General features: G+C 39.7%; 1 protein-coding gene across 2 annotated transcripts; it reads right to left on the bottom strand.

Moving 5' to 3' along the window:
* Window positions 1–7,611: 7,611 nt before the first annotated feature.
* On the bottom strand, window positions 7,612–19,789 carry Ambn (ameloblastin). Of its 2 annotated transcripts, none has more exons than XM_052735969.1 (11): window positions 19,775–19,789; window positions 18,911–18,979; window positions 16,416–16,481; window positions 14,991–15,038; window positions 14,167–14,277; window positions 12,607–12,849; window positions 11,534–11,572; window positions 11,220–11,279; window positions 11,074–11,118; window positions 10,647–10,691; window positions 7,612–8,151 (listed from the first exon to the last, which is right to left on the bottom strand). In XM_052735969.1, the coding sequence occupies exons 1-11, from the start codon at window positions 19,787–19,789 to the stop codon at window positions 7,612–7,614; spliced, it is 1,281 nt and encodes a 426-aa protein (XP_052591929.1). The 2 variants fall into 2 exon arrangements, with proteins under 2 accessions (XP_052591929.1, XP_052591930.1); XM_052735970.1 differs by having other exon boundaries at window positions 12,607–12,804.
* Between the last annotated feature and the right edge of the window lie 2,148 nt (window positions 19,790–21,937).

The following is a 21,937-nucleotide window of genomic DNA, read 5'->3' as shown; positions in this document are numbered from 1 at the left end:
AACCATGCTTGACACGGACAATACAAAACAGAAGAAAAGGAGAACAGAACTTTCCAAGTATGCTTTTAGAGGGAGAGCTATATTTCATTAACTTGGCTTGAAAGTAACAAATGGCATTTTTTTAGGCAGTAAGTAGGCAAGTCTTGGAGAGGAAGCTAAGATAGTCATTCTAGGTCTCCTCTCCTCTCCTCTCCTCTCTTTTCCTCCCCTCCCCTCCCCTCTCTCCCTCTCCTCCTCTTTTTCTTCTCCCCCTACCCCTTTGTCTTCCATTTCCCCTGTGTGAGAAGCAGTAACTGTACCTCATCATCCACAGACATTCTCCTGTTTCTGTCTTTGGGACTCTATCCTTGTTTCATGGAGGTTACATGTCTGGAGAAAGCCATTAGAAATGATGTTCAAAATATGCTAGTCATGTAACTCCAGGGTTGACTTTTTTAATGTTAGTTTTTCCAAAACGTATCTTTAACAACTGTCCATTTCTGGCTTGTGAATAAATTAGAATGCAAATGTCCATCCACCATGGAAAGCCCACAGTTATCTCCTTCACTGTGCTCACTACAGTGTATCTTTATGTCATTATCAAACTGGTTGTTAGACCAGTCTCTGGGTAGAAAGCTGCTGAGCCTGGGGAAAAGATGAAAGTTGAGAGTTAGAGCGAGATGAAGACATCAGCAAAGGCATCACAGCAAACAGGTTTATAATGATCATTTCTCAGACTAGAAATTTTTGTTTCTAATGTCTGGCTTCTGTGGACTGTGGCTGCTGCTTCTGCTGTCTTCCCAGTCTCTGATGTTTATGGAAGAAAGCAACCATCTAGACTCTGGTTTGGTTTCCCTCGTTACCAAATGGAACCCTGTCTGTCTGTTGATGTCATTTGACTGGCTGCCACACTGTCTGTAGGATAGAGTACAGAGCAGTCCTCTCTCCTCAGCCTTCTGAGTCGCGGGATTACAGGTGTCAGCCACCGTGTGGGCTTAGTGCTGAGCAGTTTTGACCCAAAGAGGAGCGCATTTGAGGTTCATAGTTCTTGTGTTTGTCAGACTTGTTTTTGTGGAGAGACTATTCCAACTTCTAATAAAATTTAACCACTTAATCTGGGTCAATTTGAGTGTTTCATCTCATCTATATCATACACTGGTGGATGTTTAAACAATTATATTAAGATTTTTTTAGCCTTAGATCCAAGAAAGTGTTTTGAGTCATCAGGGCAAACAATGAAACTGTAGACAGAATCTTGTCTTCTTTCCATTTAGTTTTTGAGAAAAGTCATTCACAACTTCCATTAGCATCACTAGAGAATAGATGCTTCAGTGCTGTATGGAACCTGTGTGGGTTAGCATTGGCTACAATTCTGCCTCCCAAACCAACCCCCAAAAAAGAACGTAAAAAAAGACATCTTCCAAGCATTAATTTCCTCACCCATGAAAGGTAAGGTGGAATTAAGTCCAAGATTATTCATGTTTGAGATAACCAGTCTTACTTTCTTGCTATATTTTCTTTTGTCTAAATACTTAAAAACAAATGTAACAGATACCTCTCCTTTGCATCTGTGAATGGAAAAGTCATACAACCTGATGTGAGTTAAATAATGCTATTTATATGTTACATAAAAATGTCTTTATGCCAGTGGTGTGCAAACACCAGACACTGGTATAATGAGATACTATATTTATTAGTCTGGATTTACCTTCCTCTCGCCCAGAAAATCCCAGAAAACGCTCTTTCTTGAAGGTGTTAGAAATGAGCTCTGTGGTTCTATTCTTGGTAGAGCAAATGTAACAAAAGCTGTTGCTTTGAACACTCACTGGGAAAAATAAGCATTAGGAACAGCAGATAGGCAGCAGAGTTTGTCTCACAGAGACATGGAAGATGCTCTGACCACAATAAACTATAGGCTGTAATGCAGATCAGGATGTTTTGACCAATAATGTTTTGTGATGATACTATGATCTACTAGATGATCACAGGGCTCCAAGGAAAAAGTAGATAGACATTTTTATTAAGTTGTTGCTCCACATAAAAATTCTGGGATCAACTTCCCTTTCCAGGGCCCAGCTGGTGTAGTTCTCACCCCTCATCAAGGAAACTTGTCTTTGCAACAGACAGACTATTACAGAAAATCACACCTCATCAAAATTCAGAGTTGTGGAGTATGGTCCCAACTAATATATCCACAATACAACCTCTGCACCTAAGGCTCAGGGATTAGTGCAGAAGAGGGGCAAATTGTAAGATCCAGGATAACAGGGAGTTTGCTGTGAGATTGTGTCTGCTAGAAAAGTCAGAAGCCACATCCATGAAGTCTTACCAGGATGGCTGCCTAAACATGATCTGAAGAATGATGGCATCAACAGACGAGCTAAAGTGGTTGGAGGAAATGCTCATGAGGCTTCAACCTTAGACAACGAACTGCAGGCAGCTAAGGAATGCCGAGAGGGGGAAAATAATCTTCCCCAGGGAAGAGCACATCAACTGGTTATTCAGAAACCAATGGTCAGCCTGAAAACTTACACATACAAGTAACATTATGTGGATGGAACAGGTTGTATTTATGAATTTTAGAACACACACACACATGCATACACACACACACACACACACACACACACACACACACACACACACGTACGTAACAACAATTAAAGAAAAAGAGGCCGTGATTTGAAGGAGAGCAAGGGGGTAGTACATGAGAACATGGGAGGGGTTGGAGAAAGGAAAGGGATAGAGGAAATGATGTAATTAAATTATGATCTCAAAAATAAAATATCGTTGAATAATTCTAGAATCCTTGAGCCTAACTGAAGTTATCATAGTGGAATTCATGGTTTATCATTTCTCATTTAGCTCCTATACCTAGAGCCCCCCATTAGGGTGATATCAGAACCCTGTGGGGCATGATCTTGCAATGTGTTCACATGTGTATATCATTTCAAGTTTCCTTAAACTTTCAATGAAAGGACTTGAGGTATTCTACTAGGGAGACCATGTTGGATGTTGTGAATGAAGAGAGCTATCTAAACTTCAGGCTTCTGGGGGATGGATATTGTGGTTTAGCATCTGAAAATCACTTGTAGTTTACTAATCAATGCTTATAGAAGTCAGATGAGTCGGTTGGGATCTTGTTCCACAGCTTTCTAATAACAGGTTCAATGGATCTATATGATGATTTCTTCAGCTTCAGAGTATATAGTATTAATAGTTGTACTTACTCGGGAGCAGGATTCTTTTGCACTTCCTACATCAGCCCTGTGAAATCTGATGGAATGAACTATCAGCTGGAAGGAAGCTTCTGGGACCATACTCCATCATTTCCAACAAAACTGTGATGTCTTGCAGAGAATATTAAAGAGTTACTGACAGACAGGGTATTGTATCATCTCTGCACTCAATTTGCCTACTTGGGTTGTGCAAGAGCACTATGTGTCATTGGGTGTTAAAGTGGGTTATTGTGAACTCATTCAAGTAGTGTTAATAGTTTCATATTTCTTTCCAGTGTGGAACTTGATATGTTGTTATTGATATGGCAGACACTTTCTTTCTATTCTGTTCAGTTCAAAAGTTAGACTCAATTTGCTTTCAGAAAGCAAGAGCAATACTAGGACTAGATAAACTGCCCTGCAATCTGTTATAATGTCGTCCTCAAAGTTCTTGGTTATTTATATCTTATAAGGCATTGTGACAGCTCAGGACATTTAGGCCAGTGCTTCAGGGTCCAGTTAACATGAAATAGTAAACTTCAGGTGGAACTTAACCCTGAAGAAGTTCCTAGAATAATTTTTGCAAGAATCTAGTGCTCTGAGGCATGTTGGGATAGCTGAGGGTGTTAACAAGCTGTTGTTTCTTATGCTACCTACAGGAAGAAAGAAGCCTTGGGGGCCCTGGCCTCGGTGTTGAAGACAGCATAGCCACATGTTATGTATCTCAAAAGGCTAAACATTTGGGATAGCATATAGAGAGCAAAAGGGTCTCTGTAATGGAAGTTCTCTTATCACATGGATATTGGGATGCAGAAGACCTCAATATATTAGAAGTATCTAGAGCAATATGGGATCTGTGGCTAGTCCTAGTAGAAAAATAACAGCATATAACCTTAGGTGTTTCTTTGTGAAAAGTAATTCCTACCTTGCTGCTGGGTACTGACAGAGACAAGCTGTTTTTCTGTAAGTGATTAGAGTCATTAGAGTTCCCTATCTGGGCTATGAGGTATATGTATTCATTGAATTATAAAGCAGGACACAATAACAGTGAAAGTGAGATGTAGCTAGAGTTTTCCTGCCTGGCCCACAGTCAGGACAAATCTCTCTCACCTGCCAGTCCCACAGCCGCTCAGACCCAACCAAGTAAACACAGAGACTTATATTGCTTACAAACTGTATGGCCGTGGCAGGCTTCTTGCTAACTGTTCTTATATCTTAAATTAATCCATTTCTATAAATCTATATCTTGCCACGTGGCTCGTGGCTTACCGGCATCTTCACATGCTGCTAGTCATGGCGGCGGCTGGCAGTGTCTCTGACTCAGCCTTCCACTTCCCAGAATTCTTCTCCTCCTTGTCCTGCCTATACTTCCTCCTGCCTGACTACTGGCCAATCAGTGTTTTATTTACTAACAAATCAGAACAACACATTTGCCATACAGAACATCCCACAGCAGTGAGAAATATGACAGCAGGTCTGGAGGACACAGGTAAATTGCAGAATCAACCAGCTTGGGTTTCCACATTCTTGTTCTTTTTAAACTTTGAGAACTTTCCCTCCATCCACAGGTCTGACGTCACAATGAGTTCCATGTCAGAGGAGCCAGATGTTCAGGTTTGCTTTAGGCAGTACTTGTTTACACTTGTGGTCTAGTGTAATCATCAATGACACTCCTTTCCACTGTGAAATGTATCCCCGTTCAGAGGAACCAATTATGTGCCCACTCTGCCTGTGAGCTGTTTATGGAGAGGAGAGTGTATTTGTGGATTTCTGTATGGTGTTTTGGTGCCAGCTGGAAGTTGACAGACAGGGAACTGTATTCATTTAAATGATGTGTCTGGTTGTCTATTTTGTGTGTAAAGAGAGATGATCTGAGATTCAGTATTGTACTGATGCAGGAAATTCTAGATTTGTCTCCTGGTCAGGAGTTTGGAAAGAATAAAATTGAAAGATTAGAGGTGAAGCGAGTGTAGAAGAAAGGTCTTTGGGTAGACCTGTCAGGATGGGATATAGTTTGAAGACATTTGTTTCTCTTATAAATGCCCCGTTGAGAGAAAACACAATGAGGAAACTCAATAATTAAGAGGGCTTGTTCTTCAGGTGACATTTAGCCTCTTCCCATGGATATTTTGTTGTTTGTACCACACCAGTGTTTGAAATGACTATGTGGTGGAAGGGATAAAGCACATTCAAGGTCTCAACCACGCATTTATTTCTCACCGAAGTTGATTTAGATATTATCACTACTAAGCACCCAACAGAGGCCAACTTTGAACCCAGGACCTGATGTTGACAGTGTACATGGTCTCCCAAGTGCTATGAATTACAAAGAAGGAGCAGAAGGGCTATGTGTCCTGTGTGGAAGGAAGAGCATAAATCCATCAGATAATGGGAACAGTTGCATCCATCTGCTGTTACTGCTGCTGTTGTGCTGAGTTCTGTCTATCAAATGGGCCAGTTGGAAGAGAGGAAAAGGATGTGATTCAGCAATTCACTCGAGTGTTTAGCTCATTTCCGAACTTAACCCTGTGATACAGGTAGGAGCACCATTATAGGAACCAAGCACAGACATAGAGATTACATTTCACACCTAATGTTTCACAGATTTTAAGGGATGATGTCAAGGATAGAATTCAGATGTAACTACATGTCTGTTCAGGCTGCTTTTGGAGCCAGTGTCTACAGTGGTAAGCTATGTCTCAGTGAGTAGCTGCCAACCACCATGGAAGTCGCTCTCCATCCCTTGTACCTATACCAGTTGATGAGAAGGCAAACTTAATTTTGTTTTATGCCTCTTCCCCACCCCTAGTCTGCAAAGCTTGAGAGAACAGGGCCCTTCCTGGAGAGGGAGTGGCAGTAAGTCGTTGCAACCTGCTTCTTAACATTCCCGAAGTGGTGTAGGTCTGGGAACATCTCAGGTGCTTTCTTCTTTGATTATATTCTGAGCCACTCATCAGGGGATGGGGCAGAGTATGGGTTTATAGAGTCTAAAACCTGGGCTGGGAAACTTAGAAGTAGGAGGAGAGGAGCAGGAGGGTCATTTTCTGTGATGGTCATAACTGGGTTCACAATTTCTTCACTTGGCCAGACTACTCTGATGAATACACACCCAGCCTTGGTAGTAAGCATGGGTTGTTTTCTCCATCTTACTTTCCCATGTCAGCTTTTTTCTACATGACTCTGTTTATTCCTCTTAGAGGTCTCATTCTGCAAACCTTTATGTTACTAAGGAAACTTGTTTGGTTCTTCTTTGCTTCTCTAATGCCACTTGGATTGGACTAGAAGCCTCGTGCTTTCTAATTTAAAAAATAACATGGATTTGTGTGGGTGCACATGTCCTCACATGTGCCATGGTATACTTGTGGAAGTCAGAAGACAACTTTTGGGAGTCACTTTTCTTCTTCCACTATGTGAGTCCCTGGGGACCAAACTCAGGTTCTCAGGCCTGGTGGTAATTGTCTTTACCTGCTAAGACAGCTGGTGGGCCCTCAGAAGCATCTTCTCCATGGTACCAGGGCTTGGTCTTTTCATGGAACTTTGCCAATATATAGTAGGCCTGAGCGTATTTTTATTTTTATTTTTGTAGTATTGTGAGATAATGTATGTATAGTAATTGAGCTTGCCTTAGACTGGCTGTTTTGTTATTACTGTGATTATCTGTCAATTGTGTCCATTCTAATTTTTGAAGGATGGGACCATAAACCTGATGCCTTGCACAGTGCCTAGGGCTTATGTAGATCTTCACAGAACTTTGGATAAAATAAATGAAATAAAATAAGTTAATGAATAGCAAACATGGGATGAGTATGCTTTTCTTAACTTTTTAAGTACATATAAATAATAAGCATACAATTCCTGACATTTTCAGTGAGAAAAATCCTTTATTTAAAACAGGCCAATTGCCTTTTCTTTTCCTAGATTAAATAAAATATTCTACAAATAAGAATTTTAAACCCAATATATGAAACCCAGTAATATCAGTCAGGGTTCCCCACCAATCACCATTTAATAAGGGTTAAATGAAATACTTTAGAATTCTGAAACTAAGTGCTTTTGCTTAGAGAAAGAAGCGGTGTCACATTTCCTGGGTATAATGATGTCTTGCTAGTAAGAGAAATTCTATAATGCCTAAGACAGCTAAGTGCTAGACCCCCAAGTGCTGAGACTCAGACTTGCTCTGATATCATTAATAGTATTTCTAAATCACAGAGACAGTTGATACATTTTATTTCAATAAGAATGGAAGCAAGAAGGGACCTACACTATTTCTAGCCACTTGTATTTATTAATACATGCTTAGTGCTCTTAATACCTTCACTGCGGAAGGGTAGTAAGTGTTTTAGCAACAAGGTACGCTATGGGGACGAAGCTGGAAAGCTTGTGCATACACAAAGTAGCGGCTATCTCAAGGTCATCAGGGCTCCTGGAAACGCCAGGCGTTGTGCACCTGGGACTGGTGCATTTTGTTCCCAGGCATCAGTGGTGGCTGAGTGTCAGGGGACATGGTGATATCAGGGGACACGGTAGCTTCGCCATCACTCAGGGGTGTGGTAGCATCAGCACCATAGGTTTCATAAACTTCTGCTAATTCCGGGGTGATCAGTGGGTCGGCAGCTGCTGGGGTAACCCCGAGGAGTCCCTGCCTTTGCCCTGCAGGACCCCTTGCCATGCTGGGAATGTGATCATTGGGGAAAGCAAGAAGTCCTGCATGGGCACCAGGTGCCATTTGTGAAAGGAGAGCTGGGTTTTCCCGCTTGGCTGGGTTGGCCTCTTGCAGTGGAGAGCCTTCTGGACCCTCTCCCTTCTCGGGGCCTTTGGTTACAGATACCGGATCTACTTCCACAGTGAAGTCTCCGCCCTTGGGTGAATTGGGATTCAGTCCTCTAAGGGTTTGCCTGAAGCCTCCAAATCCTGGGAACAGAGTTCCATAGGCCATAGGACTTCCTCTTCCTCCCTAGAAAATAAATATCCATCGATGACATAATTATTGTGTGTTACTAATCCCATGCATATACACCTGGTATGTTCCCTGAGAAGCTACAAACACTAACAGAACAGAGAGTTGGCTGACTGCTTTGTGAAAGCACACTTCATACAGAACCAGCTATGAAATACAGTGGAGAGGATTCTGTACTTATCTGGGTCGGGGAAAGCCACTTTCAGGAAGGGCAGGTAGAGGCTCTGCCATCTTAATGTTAAGAAAACAGTAAGCAACAGCCTGCCTTTTCCTTCGTCTGCAGCCTTTGCTGGGAGGGTTTGTGCCTAGTCTTCCTGCAACTTGTTACGACTGTTCCACTGATACCAGGTTTTTTTTTTTTTTTTAAAAAGGGAAATGGAGGAGCAGTGGATTGGGGGAGAGGGCAGGTGGGAAGGAGTGTAAGGAGGGGAAACTGGGTGGGATGTAATGTATGAGAGAGTAGTAAGAATAATAAAAAGAAAACAATAAGCAGTTAAAAAGGGTTCTACTATCATAAACCAAAGCGTGAGGCCCATAACTGCCTTGGTTGAGGAGGAAAGTTCTGGAGGATCTTGCCCATGGCATTTTTCAGTATCTCTCAAATATAGCTCTATGTGTGAGGGTTTTTTTTAAAATAATTTTATTTATTTATGTATTTTACGTCCTGGCCACATTTTCTCCTCCCAGCGCCACCCCTTCCCAACAATCCGCTCCTCCTCGTTTCTGTTCAGGAAAGGGCAGGTCTCCCATGGATATCAACAAAACATGGCATATCAAGTTGAGAAAGACTGAGCCCCTCTCCGTGTGTTAAGGCTGGGCAGGATGGCCAGCATGAGGAGTAGGGTTCTATGTGAGTTTAACTCTTTCACTTCACCTTCTCTCTCCCTCCCTCCCTCCTCTTCCTCCTTTGCCCCTCCTTCCCCTTCTCTTCTCCCCCTCAGACCCTTTCCTTCCCTTACCCTCTACTTCCCTCCTCCTCACCTCTCCCCCTCCCTCCTGTCTTCTCTCTCTCCCCTCCCCACTCTCTCCCTCTCCTTCCTTCTGTTCTGTTCCTTCCTTCTCTTTTCCTTCGATTTTTAAAAACGAAGTATCAGACACAGATTGATTTCCCTGGAGGAAACATTTCCTCTGTGGACATACAGGATTCTAAAACTTAACATGTTCCTTTTGCTGCCATGACTGTGGGAACCAAAATCTAGGACTAATTATATCAGAGCATAACTGAGAGATTTCTTCACTGTTTTGACTCATTTTTAAATCTCACCTTTAAATTTTTCCATTATACTTATTGTGTTTTTCATAAACAATCACAAAATCTTATGAGAATGAGACAGAATATAATTAGATCACTAATAAGATGGTAATTAGCATTTGTCTTGGATATTTAATTTTAGCCAATTGTGTTGGTAGTGTGTAAATCAAATATTCTTTCCTTCCACTTTTCTTGGCTTTCATCTCATCTCATCTAGAGCTGTCTCTGTGAACGCTTGGGCTGGGCGGTCTTACTTTCCTTCTAATAACATGGTCCTTACTCTTACCCCATGAATGTGACATTATTAGCATGGTGCCTATCTCCCCACTCATCGAATCATTAAGCTCCCTAGCATGTTCTAAGTATCTGGCACACAGAAGGCACTAACAGATGGTGCGATGACAGTCTTCTTTTAGTGGTAACATGTATGTACATTTATTAATTTGGTAGGCTGTGCCATTGGCAATGGCTCATTAACGTGATAGAGTTCTAGTTTCATTTTGCACCCTAACAGATGTAACTAGCAGACATTTCTGAGAGAAAAGGTCAAATTATGTGAGCTTATTGATTTCAAATCTGAAAATTTCAACATGTACTAACAATAACAAAACAGTAGTTTCTTGCTGACTTAAAGTAATATATTCTCATTGGCTTCATATGCTTTATAATAACCAAAACTTAAACTCAACTTTCCCTTTTTGTTCTTTAACTTTTAAGGGCAGATTTACTTTGGGTTACTTTTGAACTTTTTTCTTTTGGGAAACTAAGCAGTCCTAAAGGGCATGGGACGTCTGTGTAAACCGCACACACATCTCTTTTACTTTGGAGTATTTGCAGCTCATTGCACTGCCCTCTCTTTGAGGGGCAGCGACGCTTCTGCTCACATACAAGGAGAAGGACAAAACCCTGGGCTCAAGACTGGCCGTCGCCCAGGAACAAATGGTTAGAAAATGTAGAGAAAAGCAACTGGTTTTGAGACAGGGTCTCATGTAGTCATGGCTGGTTTTGAACTCTTGATCCTCCTGCCTCCATGTTGGGATTCTATGCATCATCACCATGCTTCGCTCTGAACTGTTTTAAATCTTTTGATACTGTGTAGAGTCAAGCTTTCGGTTTTGGAGCAGTACAGTCAGGTCTGACGACCCTCCAGGCACTTTTCCGTCACTGCCTCTTGGGGGCAGAGGTCTGTAGCAGTTCTCCCTGACCCTGGTTCTAAGAAGAGCTAGCAGGCAGTACTCACGGGCATTTCTTCTGAACTCATGAAGCCAACTCGGGCAGGAGCGTTCTGTTAAAAGAGAAACAGTGCATCGCTTTATGAACTGGCTGCCTCTGTGACTTCCTTATCTACTCAAGACAAAGTAAAAAAACCATTCAGTACTCCCTTAAGACTTAGTAGTGCTGTGTCCAGAGGCAGAGTAGAAAGCTGAGTCATTATTGAGTAAATAGAGCCAATTTGACAGATTTAAAATAAACTTCTTCTTTAATGCAATTGTGTGTGCCTGCATAGAGTTATGCAAATAGAGAAGTTTGCCATCTTGCTACTGCAATCTCAATTGTAGGTATTTAGGGAATATTTATTTGGAATATCTTATATTAGGTATGGATTCTATGACTTTTAACCCTGAAGATATTACCTAGTTGATGCTTTTTACAGAATATGGACTTACCAATTGGTTTGCTCCATAAGACATGTAAAACATTCCTGGGTAAAACTAAGCAGAACAAAATAGTTATAAAAAACGTGACTCTTCCCAAGATAAATCTTTTAAGTAAGTTTCAAACACAGAAGTGGAAATAGAAAACAGAGACTTACAGCTGGTGCTTTACTGTGTGCCATTGGACCCCGAGATATGGAACGGGCTATCTGGAACACCTTTAGCAGGTAGAAAGCAGAAGGGTCAATCACCAGAGGCAAATAGCCACTGCAGCAACTTTGAAGAGCTCCAGGAACATATTTTTCGATTGATTAGTGTGAAAAATTAGTACTTAATGGTTAAGAAAAAGAAACTCAGAAATACTCCACACCCATAGGTTAAATAAGAAAATAGAAAAAAATTCATTCAAACTTTTTAAAATATAGAGATTCTTTTTCCTCCAAGAAAGCATCTCATTGGGATCTGTACTTACTGCTGGAAACTGTGGATCAGCAAAATCCATTAGTGGGACCTATATCATAAAGAAATATTGAAACTATCAGTCAAAACAGGCAAATAGAGTACTCACTTATCTTGTCTATAATTACGGTAAAGCAGTTTAAATGTTTCTCTGTTTTATCCTCTTTAAGTCTTGGGATAACCTATGCCTTTACAATTTCTTTTACTGACATGGCTCAAGTGAACTCGTAGGGAGATGAGACATGTCTATCACGGAGTTGCTGTACGTTACAGAGTAAGTGGCGATGAGTTTTGGAATTGGCACATGCTTGAGTGGTTTGAATTCGGGCATTGCCACTTAGTTTGAGTGTAATCCTTGGAGAATTTTATAGCCTCTCAAAGCTTGTTTTTTTAGGTTTGTTTGTTTATTTATTTATTTTTGAAGCAGCATTTCTCTGTGTAGCCCTGGCTATCCTGGAACTTACTCTGTAGATCAGGTTAGTCTTGAACTCAGAGATCCTCTTGCCTCTGCCTCTAGAGTACTGGGATTAAAGGCGTACTTCAAGCCTGGCATCTTCTTAGGTTTAAAAAGGTTCATAATGTTTCTCTTTATAGGATTGTAGTCAGAATGCTAGGAGTGAATATTAATGTCTCCTACGTAGAATTGAGAGTTGCACGGCACCTTTCTTTTTCTGTCCATTGTTCTTTTCTTTATATCATTACAAGGTAATTTTGCATAGTTGTATTTTATCTGCACAGGGATAATAATCCAATATTTGACTTGTTATGCAGAGGAAGCAATCACTGTGCTAAGTATTACCAACACTGAAAAACCCAAGGTAGTGTGCCTGGCCTTCTTTGAATAGTCTTATTCCCAAGGGAAGGGTCCATCAAGACAAGTTTAGAGATGCAGATCTTTTGGAATCTGTGCCATTTCAGATGGCAAAATAGAAACGGGTATTTATGTCTCATGAAAGAATATTAACAAAGTATTCATTTTTTTTAGTATATTAGTCCCGAGAGACATGATTATTTAAGTATGTCCCTCCACTTAGTTTTTCTTTCGTTGTGTTAGCGGGCAATCCTGCTCTGACATCGGAGAGTTACCTCGGCTGTTGGTGTGGTCTCTGAGGGCACCACCTGAGGCTGCTCATCTGCTGCCGTCAGTTCTCCTTCCTGCAAGGGTAGCTGTCCAGGGTGCATTGCAGGCTGAGGCCCTGGCTTCTGGGGTGTGACCTGGACACCAGTGGCTGCAGTGGGCTGGAGGAAGGGTTTCAGTCCTGGCTGGTGAGGCTGCAGGGATGGCTGTGATGGGAGAGGTGGGGGATGCACAGGCAAAGAATATTCATACTGTAGAGAAATTTGAAAAGAGTGTCAGGAAGAGACGGTTCATCGAACCACGGTGCCTAGAATCTCTACAGCCAAGTGTGTGGATGCTTGCTGTTTGGAAGGGAGTAGTCTTGAAGCAGGAGGCGGAGGCAGTGTACTTGGGAAAGTTTTAAATGTACTTACCCCTCTACTTGGTTGGGACCACTGTTTCTTGGGGCGTGGAAATCTATGTGTCTGAATTTTGTGGTAGAATGACTCCTCTCCTCTGGGTAATCACCACTACCTGTATATCTTTATTTCACCATTTTTTTTTACTAGATTACAAGAATTTGTCACAAACTTCTCCCTAAGTCAACTGACAGAGAACAATATCTTATTGACCTTTATCCGACCCCCCGTATTTAATGTATTAATATTGCTACTAATAAGTGCTCAGTGTATAACGAGTATTAATATATTTTGTGATCTAATAAAAGAGTAATTGAAATACTTAAATATTTTCATCATAAATCTACTTTGGAAACAAGTGAAGAAACGGCCACTAATAACGTAATTTGTATGGTCAGCGTGGCTTTGTAGATATGCTGTTGTGGAAGTCCATGTAGAATTAAAAGTAACTGTGGAACTACCATGTGATTTTTTTGTATGTAGAAACTGCTTGTAATTGACTACAGGTTACTTGTAGGTTAACAGCATACTCCTAGATCTGGTCTGGAAGTCTTATGCTAACTTGGCTCTGCTTTTTGTCTTCAACCATTGCCCATGTGTCAGTTCCTATGGCATTCATTACTTCTACTTCTCAACTAACATCTTGGAATATGTCCCATCAGATTGGAAGTCTCATGAGCCTTTGTGCCATTCTAAAATATCCCTATTTTCACCCCCAAACCACAGTTTAGACAATATGCTCATTAGGAACCTAATAAATAACACTTGATAGATTGACACATTTATTGGTTTCTCTCATAGTGTTGTTGGTCAGGATGCTTATTGTCATTTGAAATTAGTCTTTAGGTAATTATCTAGGAAATTTTCATTAAAATGAAAATTATCCAGTGTGTAGCCTGTTTTCATTTCTGAGGTTGTTTATTGTTATTACTGATATCTTTACTGTAGATCTCTTATTTCAGAAGCTGTTTGAAATAAAAATGCAAATTTGTTTTAAAGTTGAAAAATTCCCAAGTAACAGCAGATATAGGAGTTGATTTATTTGGTACTAGGGGAATTTTTTGTTAATTGCTAATTTGTATTTGCTGCTAGTAGGTGTCAGTTTCAAGAAGAAAAGTAGGAAAAGAGCTTAAAGCTTGGAGTTTGAACACATGGATGCAATTAGCTTACCTGTTGGGTTTCATGTTCCCTTGGTCTTATCCATGGGAAAGAGTTATGCGGTGGGAGGAGACCATGCAGCCACAAAGTATTAAGTGCTTTCCCAAAGCCGAGTCTAGAGTACTGATGAGGAGGAAGAAAACACACATATACTTCAGTATTAGGAGACAGGAACAAAAAAAGTGGTGCCGCTTGATATAAAATGGATAAGTCAATTTTTCTTTCCAACAAAATTAAATTATGTTCTGGGCCAAGTCACAATGTACCATAATCTTGGTTGAGACTTATCGATTGGGAATTTGTGTTTGGGGCCATTTAACAAAATCATCAGTATAAGAAAGGGTTTTGTCTTACTTACTTAAAGAAATTCAGTGCATGTGTTTTGATGGTTTATTTTTTTGGTGTTTTGAGACAGGGTTATACGACACCATGTCCCTAGGTTGGTCTTGACTTTGCAATCTTGCTGTTTCAGTCTTCTGAGTGTTGGGTATATTGTTTTACTTTCCTCTGCCACCACATATCATCACTACTATAACCTTTTTTTTGAGACCAACTATGTAGCCTAGGCTGACTCTGAACTCACAGCACTCTTCCTGCCATAGTCTTCCAACCCCTGGGGTGACAGGAGTGAGGCCCATGCTTGACTATCACATTCTTTTTTGTTTAAATCTTTCTTAATCACTCATTTCTTCTCTTAATGTTTGGGCATTGCCAATTAATAAACAAATGTCATCAGTTACCATGCTGTTGCTGTCATAGCCACCAACCATGAATGCTCATAATAACTGTTTAAAAATAAAGTTTTTAGGAAGATCTCATTCATGTCCAATAGTTACCTGAGAAAGTGCGTTGAGTCCCTGCAAGCTTCCCAACTGTCTCATTGTCTATAAAAAAAAAAGTGGGTTAGTGTGCTAACATAGGTTAGCTGCCCATTGGACACAGTTGGTTTCTTATGACATTTAACATCATCAATGCAAATCTTGGGGTAGGTCAACTTGAATAAAGCTAAAATAGACACAAGTTATCACTGAAGGAAAGAGATGTTGACATGGTCAGTCTGTGAAAACAGTGAGCTTTTTTTTTTTTGCCATTCATTAAATGGGAAAATACTAGTAAATTGGATGTCACACGGAGACATAGGAAAATAGCTCATTCAATACAAGGTCATTTATGAGACTATTGCTTTATCAACTCTCTTTCCCTCAATTAAATTATGTTAATTTATTTACTTTACAAAATCAGCATGAAAAAGAATTTGGAAAAAGAGACAATACAAATAAACTGTCATTTCTTTTCCCCTCAGCCAAAAAGGACCTTAATATAATAGATATTAAATATTGTAAGAAGTGGTATCTAGGTAGATTGCCAAGAATGCCATTGTTTCTGTGGAAAGTAAATTTCTTTCTTTCTTTCTTTTTTTTTTTTTTTGAGACTGGGTCTCCCTGTAGAGCCCAGGTTGGTCTCCATGGGGACCCTGGAGGATCAACTCATGATCCTCCTTCTCACCTCAGTCTCCCTGGATGTTGAGACTACAGGTGAGCTCTACCATACCTGGCCTAGATTCACCTTTTAAATGGGAAAAGAATAATGTTGCTTGTATTGAGTTTGAGCAGAAAGATGAGGGAAAACCCTCAATGAAGTTAGCTTTCCATGTGAAATAACTATCTGGCTCATATATGTACTGATTGCTCTCAGTATATTTATAGCCTCATAGTACTTTCTGTTAGCTTCTTCATTATAAAATCTTCCTATCTTACTGTGGTTTTCTAAACAATATATATTAATGTTAATGCTACTGATAGGATCTTTTTTTAACAGCTAAACTTTGTGCAAATATGTTTATGTCATGAGAGCTTTATTATCTAAGATATAAGCATCAGAGATAAATGGAATCTGTTTTCAGCTACAGAATAATGTTTCAGCAGGTACAATAGTTAATTAATTAATGTACATATATTAAGTATTAATTATTAGTGTTGCTTTGATTCACATATAAATGACCTAAAACTTAAAATACCTCAGAGTTTAAAACTGAAGTAGAATTTATAAGATAAAATTGTAATGAATACCATTAACATTTTAGAATTGCTCAGAATGACAGCCAAAGATTTCTGGACTAGGAAGAGGGAGAAACAATACACCATATCTATCTACAATCAGGGACATGCTAGTATAGAAACTGCACACACACACACACACACACACACACACACACACACACACACACACATATGTATATATAAATGACTGATGATACATACCTCAAGACTCAAACTAGCCATGCCCGGAGGTGCCATGTTTTGAGCCCCAGGTTGTTGAGGAAATGCCTAAATAGAAATATGAATGATCTTGAGTTCTTTGTTGAGAAACTTCTGTAAATGTATGTTTGGAGTAGAAGGTCACTGCTGAATAGAATGTCTAAGAGGCTACCATATTGGTTTATTACTCAAATGACTTGGTTTTTCAGACAGAATGAAGAATTCAAATCATTTGGAGGAATTGTTATACTTAGTACTTTTGCTCGCACATATTTTTTTGGTTCATTTTAATAATATGTTTCTTTGAAAGAAAACTGATTTACAATGAGAAATAAAATAAGGGAACAAAACACAAGAGTACTTCATAGTCTTAATTATGATCATGTGTAAAAGCAAAAGAGATACATGTGAGCTAAATGTTCTTGTGCTTTTTTATAAACATCTGTGCTTTTTGCTTATGGGATATGGATGAGGTTATGCATTGAGAAAAGACATGTGCAGCCCTATCTTGCCTCCCATTCAAATGGCTTCTCAGTGCCATTATTTAAGATTATTCTGGGTATAAGCTCATGGATCTGTGTTTAAATTTTTAGATCACAGGCTGGACATATGGCTCAGCATTAAGAGCACCTGTTGTTCTTCCAGAAGACCTGGGTTTGGTTTCCAGCATCCATGTCAGGTGGCTCATAACCATCTGAAATGCTAGCTCCAGGAGGATTGATGTCTCTGACCTCCTCAGGTGCCTGCACTCATGTGCACCTACACACACTCGGGTGCACGCACGTGTGTGTGTGTGTGTGTGTGTGTGTGTGTGTGTGATACACACACACATTCACATAAATAAAAATAATAAAATATAGCTTTAATTTTTCAATCATACAGTGAATTATTTTTCCACAAATAAAAAATATTCTAGCACTAAGTACTGTGCTATTGTGAAGCATAAGTATATTTACAAGTAGCTCTCTAAATATATAAAATACTTCTCTTTCTAGTCATTTTTAATTTTTTTGTATGGTAATAAGCACAAATACCAGTGTCTGAGGGTGGGTGGAGACTGGAAGAGAAATTAGATTTTTAAATTTAAAGTTTTTTAAAAAAATATTTACTTACTTGTTTTAGACCAGCCTTTGGGATTTAGCTCAGGCTGGCCTTGAACTTATGTAGCCAAGGCTGGCTACTAATTCACAATATTCTCAGCTTCCTGGGTGCTGGATCAATTCTGTGCTACTTAACCTACCAAAAAATTGGATTTTGAGAGTCTTTGATTTCATGGATATTTTCATTTACCGAGTGTTGAGATTGTAATTCTTTCATTTATACTACAAGCACCTTTTTGTCTGTCCATCCATTCACCCCACAAGTATGGAACAGTGGGATCCTTATCTTTTAGGAATAAGAGGCTAAGGAATTCCACCCTGTACTTTTTTTTAATCCTTAACTTTTTCATACAAGTATGACCCCACTTTCTGAGTTACAATCCAAATTTTTCCAAATAATTCATTTTGGCCTTATGTTGAAGGAAAGCCATTAAAAATGTGTAGTAAACACTTTTAGTAGAGAAATGGATGAGCTGTGTAGACAAGGAGAGTGATTGTGTGCGCCTGTGTGCATGTGTGTACCAGGAGATGTTCAGAATTTGGGGGTATTGTGAGAGCAGAGCCACCTTCACCCTTATTGGTAAGTGTCCTAATTCCAAATTTTGGAGAGCTCTAACTATAGGTCTAAGTAGTTTGCTTATACCTACTCCAAGCCATGCATTAAAGAGGAACATTATTTACATGGATATAAATACACAGAGATGCATTTCCTGTGGGGAATTAAAAGCAGAAACATCTGATCCAATGGACAGACAAGTGGTTTCCCTATTCCTCAGTGTGACTCTGAAGTACTCAGATATGGATCACTATATATTCAAAGAGAGCCAATGTTTTAGATCGATGATAGATGACTGAAATGGACCTCAGTCTCAGTTATCATACAACGGCAAGTTAGGTAGCCTGCCTCAATTTTTCTTTCATTTAAAAATTCCTGTTGGGTGGTTGAACAGCTAAATGTGCCAGCTAATGACTAGCTTTAACTGGAACTATGTGCTTTAGTTTTATAACCATGTAATGTTGCTAATATAAAGAGACACACAGTTTTCCCCCTTGGAGATGTTTTCTCTTTTCACTTCAATTTCATGATGATAGCAAGGAATTGATAATAAAATAGCATAATGAGAACCATGACACTTCAGTCTGTTAACTTTTAAAAGAATGAAATGAGACATAGAAGTTGTCTTTGAAATATTCTAAAATATTTTTTGGAGTAGAAGATTGTATTGGCCTTATTGCTTTTAGATGATAAAACTGATGTCTGGCCACCGCAACTCTTGATTCACCAGGAGCTACACACTGTATTCAGTCAAGGGAATCAGTGCTTGGACTCTCAGATAACCCTCCAGGGTTGCTTCAGTCAGACTCAGGATCCTCACAGATCCCCTGGGATGGACTTACCGGCACTGCCAGGCTCATTTTCACTAGGGACAGGAACAGGATCAGGCCCTTCATTTTGAAAAGTGGAATCTAAAACACAGTTGGATTGGAAAATTACATCAGGCAGAATTGCGTTCATAATGGTCAAAGTACATTTCTAAGAGTGAGTGTCTGTTCTTCCAAAGAGAATCAGGTAAAAAGCAAGCAAGCAAGCAAGCAATCATCATTAACAACCACAAATTAACAAAAGCCAAGTGTCGCTGAACAAGTGGTTCCCAGGACAAAATGACGAACAGTTAAAATATGTATCTGAGCACTTATTGTTATGAAGCTACAATCCAAACGAACATTTAAGAGCAACCTCCAGGAATATTCTTTAAATGCTATGCTTCACTTCATAAGATGGGTCTAGCAATTACAAGTCACAGAATTTTATTCTTTGTTTAAGTTCAGATAAAATTTGAAGTGCATTTGAAATAAATCTATAATTGGATCATAATACAGAATCATTTCAACACATAGCTTTCAAGTTAGTGTTGACTATATTTATCCCCTTTGATATTAGTGATTTTTCCTTCCTAAAATTGAATAATCTTAAAATGTATTTTGTAAGTTCAAAAGGCCCATTACTTTGGCCTGAATGCACATCTGATTAGAACTTGTGCTCACCCTCCATACTTTTATACATTAGGCACCATCACTAATAGACACAAACATTTTTTAAAAGTTGTACAAATAAGTTTATTTTCTTAGCCAAATGGTATTATTATATTTTCTGGAACATTCTAATGGTTGAAATAGTCTTTTTGTAAAGGTTATCTGGAGATAGGAAAAGAGAATTTACAGCAAACATATGGAAATGATAAATGATAAATCACTTTTTACCTTAGATGCTGACATTCACTGTGCTCCCAGGCCTGATGATGCCAATCAAAATAGTTCTAAGAGAAGTAGATTAATTTTTTTTTCTGCACTGTGCCTGGGGCTTTCTCTGTGTCTCTCATTCTGGAAAGATCAGAAACCTTTATTTAAAGCACCAATCCACCAATCAAAGTGAAGCAAATGTAGGAAAAAAATTGTGCTCCTGCAATTAGTCCACACCCTTTTATTGCATGTGAGGACACTGGGCCTGTAGGGTCTCATTATTTTAAATTGTAACTCAGCCCCTGTATTTATTCAGAGGCACGATTGCAGGGAAGACAGCAAGGGGATAATGGACACAGGCTTTGAAGACAATCATTTCGGTGAGCTTGGGGAAATATATGTAAAATAGGTAGAAAACAAGCCATTATCTGTTTTGTACAAGTGCTTATCTGTATATAAAGCTAGTGACCTAATGCCGACATTCTCAAGATTTTGACCCTCATGTTTATTATGGTAAAAGTAATCTCCCACCCCCACCCCACCAACACATATACCCTAGAGTGAAACACCAAAATAGCCATCTAGGACTTGAAAGGGAAGATGAAAATGTTAACTAGATGCTGAAAATTTTATGAATTTTTTCCTCTCAGAGTTTCTTAGGTATTTTCATCTGAGGATAATTGACTAGCGATAACCGTTTTTAAAAAAGAAATTTAAGTTGGCTCCTGTGCAAGAATTACAGAAAATCTTTGGTGCATATTCTCTGTGGGAAGAGGAAGAACATTTAGAATGTTCTACTGGAAGCAAACAAGTCTAAAGTCAACTCTGCCCTACTCTTGAGGCAGTCGGTTACTTGATACATCAGTATCAAACAAGATTAGGAAGTTATCTTTGGGTCACTTAAAAGGGAAACATCAGTATGCATAGGTTTTTCTCCATGAGCAGATAAGAGTGATATGGATATAGACAGAACAGCAGCTGCTTAAAACTTTTTCTGCCCTCTTAGTCTTTCCAAAGGTATGATTTTATACATGGAATCACCATCTGAGACTAGTTTCCGAAGAAGGGATGAGTCAGTATACACTTTAGGAAAGTAGAGATTCTGCCAATTACAGGGAACATTGAGGAAGCTGGTATTTTGGGAGAAAGACACCTTCATACCCAACTACAGACCTAATAGCTTCAAATAATGTTATTTAAGAAAGTCAATACTGCTCCCTGAAGACATGGGTTATTAAGTGAAAGCTTCAGTGCTTGGCATAAGCGACCTCCCTTTGAATTACTAGTAAGGGAGGCTCCAGAGAGCTGTAAACATCCTAGGCTGTTGCCATTACTCTTAGTTGTCTATCATAAATAAATAGTAAGATCCCATTGCTGAAGACCACCACATATTTTGGTTGTAGGACGTAGAGAGGTCAATTTCAAGTTGACCAGGAGTTTTCCTCTCTGTCGTCTAGTTTTCCCTGGTGCTAAAAAAGTGGTACTCAGACCCCCGAAATGGAAAAAAAAAAAGACACGAATGATCTTACCTAGCACTGGACCCCCACATGCTACGAAACTTTCTTGCCAAGCAAGATGTGCTCACTGGTGCAGTAGTGGCATGACCCCAGTGGACAACCAACTCCTCTATGGCTGGATCTGAAGGCCTTGTTAATAGGAGGCAGTTCATGCCTAGGTCTGGAAACCTAGTCAAAAGTCTGTGGCCCTGGAGGCCACAGACCCTAGAAGGGCTCCTACAATTGTTATTTTTTCCTATATTGTCCTGCTGTCAAACTGTCTTTGAAATATTTATGCATACACCTATAGATATGGGCTATTTCTAACCGTTGACAGGGATGTTTATTTCTGCAGTCATGAATGCAGAGTCTTACACTGGGCAAAGTGCTAAGGATAAGTAACCGTGAGTGCTCAGCCCTAAACGAGACATTTATATTAAACCTCCACACCCTGTCAAGGCCCAGGGAATATCATGGAAGAAGGAAAGGGTAGGAAGAATAGAAGAGCCAGAGGATGTGGAGGAGTACGAAGGAATGCTGTTTTCTGAGCTCACAGCAGCTTTTGTTTGTTGCCCAAGATCAAGTGGTCAGATTTTTCCCACGGATGGGGAGTGGCACCTCATGGGGATGCTACACCCCTCAGGAGCTATTGAGAGTGCTGGAAGCTGTGGGGAGGGATAGTCATTTT

This window comes from Peromyscus californicus, unplaced genomic scaffold (assembly GCF_007827085.1).
Source record: "Peromyscus californicus insignis strain IS unplaced genomic scaffold, ASM782708v3 Scaffold_13__1_contigs__length_99412109, whole genome shotgun sequence".
NCBI classification, from domain to species: domain Eukaryota; kingdom Metazoa; phylum Chordata; class Mammalia; order Rodentia; family Cricetidae; genus Peromyscus; species Peromyscus californicus.
Note: the sequence above shows the minus strand (reverse complement) of the source record. Positions and strands in the feature narration are given on the sequence as shown.

Excerpts from the sequence above, each read along its gene's own strand:
- Ambn (XM_052735969.1), bottom strand. Across the intron at positions 11,280-11,533 it reads CTGATCCACAGTTTCCAGCA|GTGTTCCAGATAGCCCGTTC; the intron begins GTAAGTACAGAT and ends TACCTGCTAAAG. Across the intron at positions 11,119-11,219 it reads CACACAGTAAAGCACCAGCT|TTTTACCCAGGAATGTTTTA; the intron begins GTAAGTCTCTGT and ends TGTTCTGCTTAG.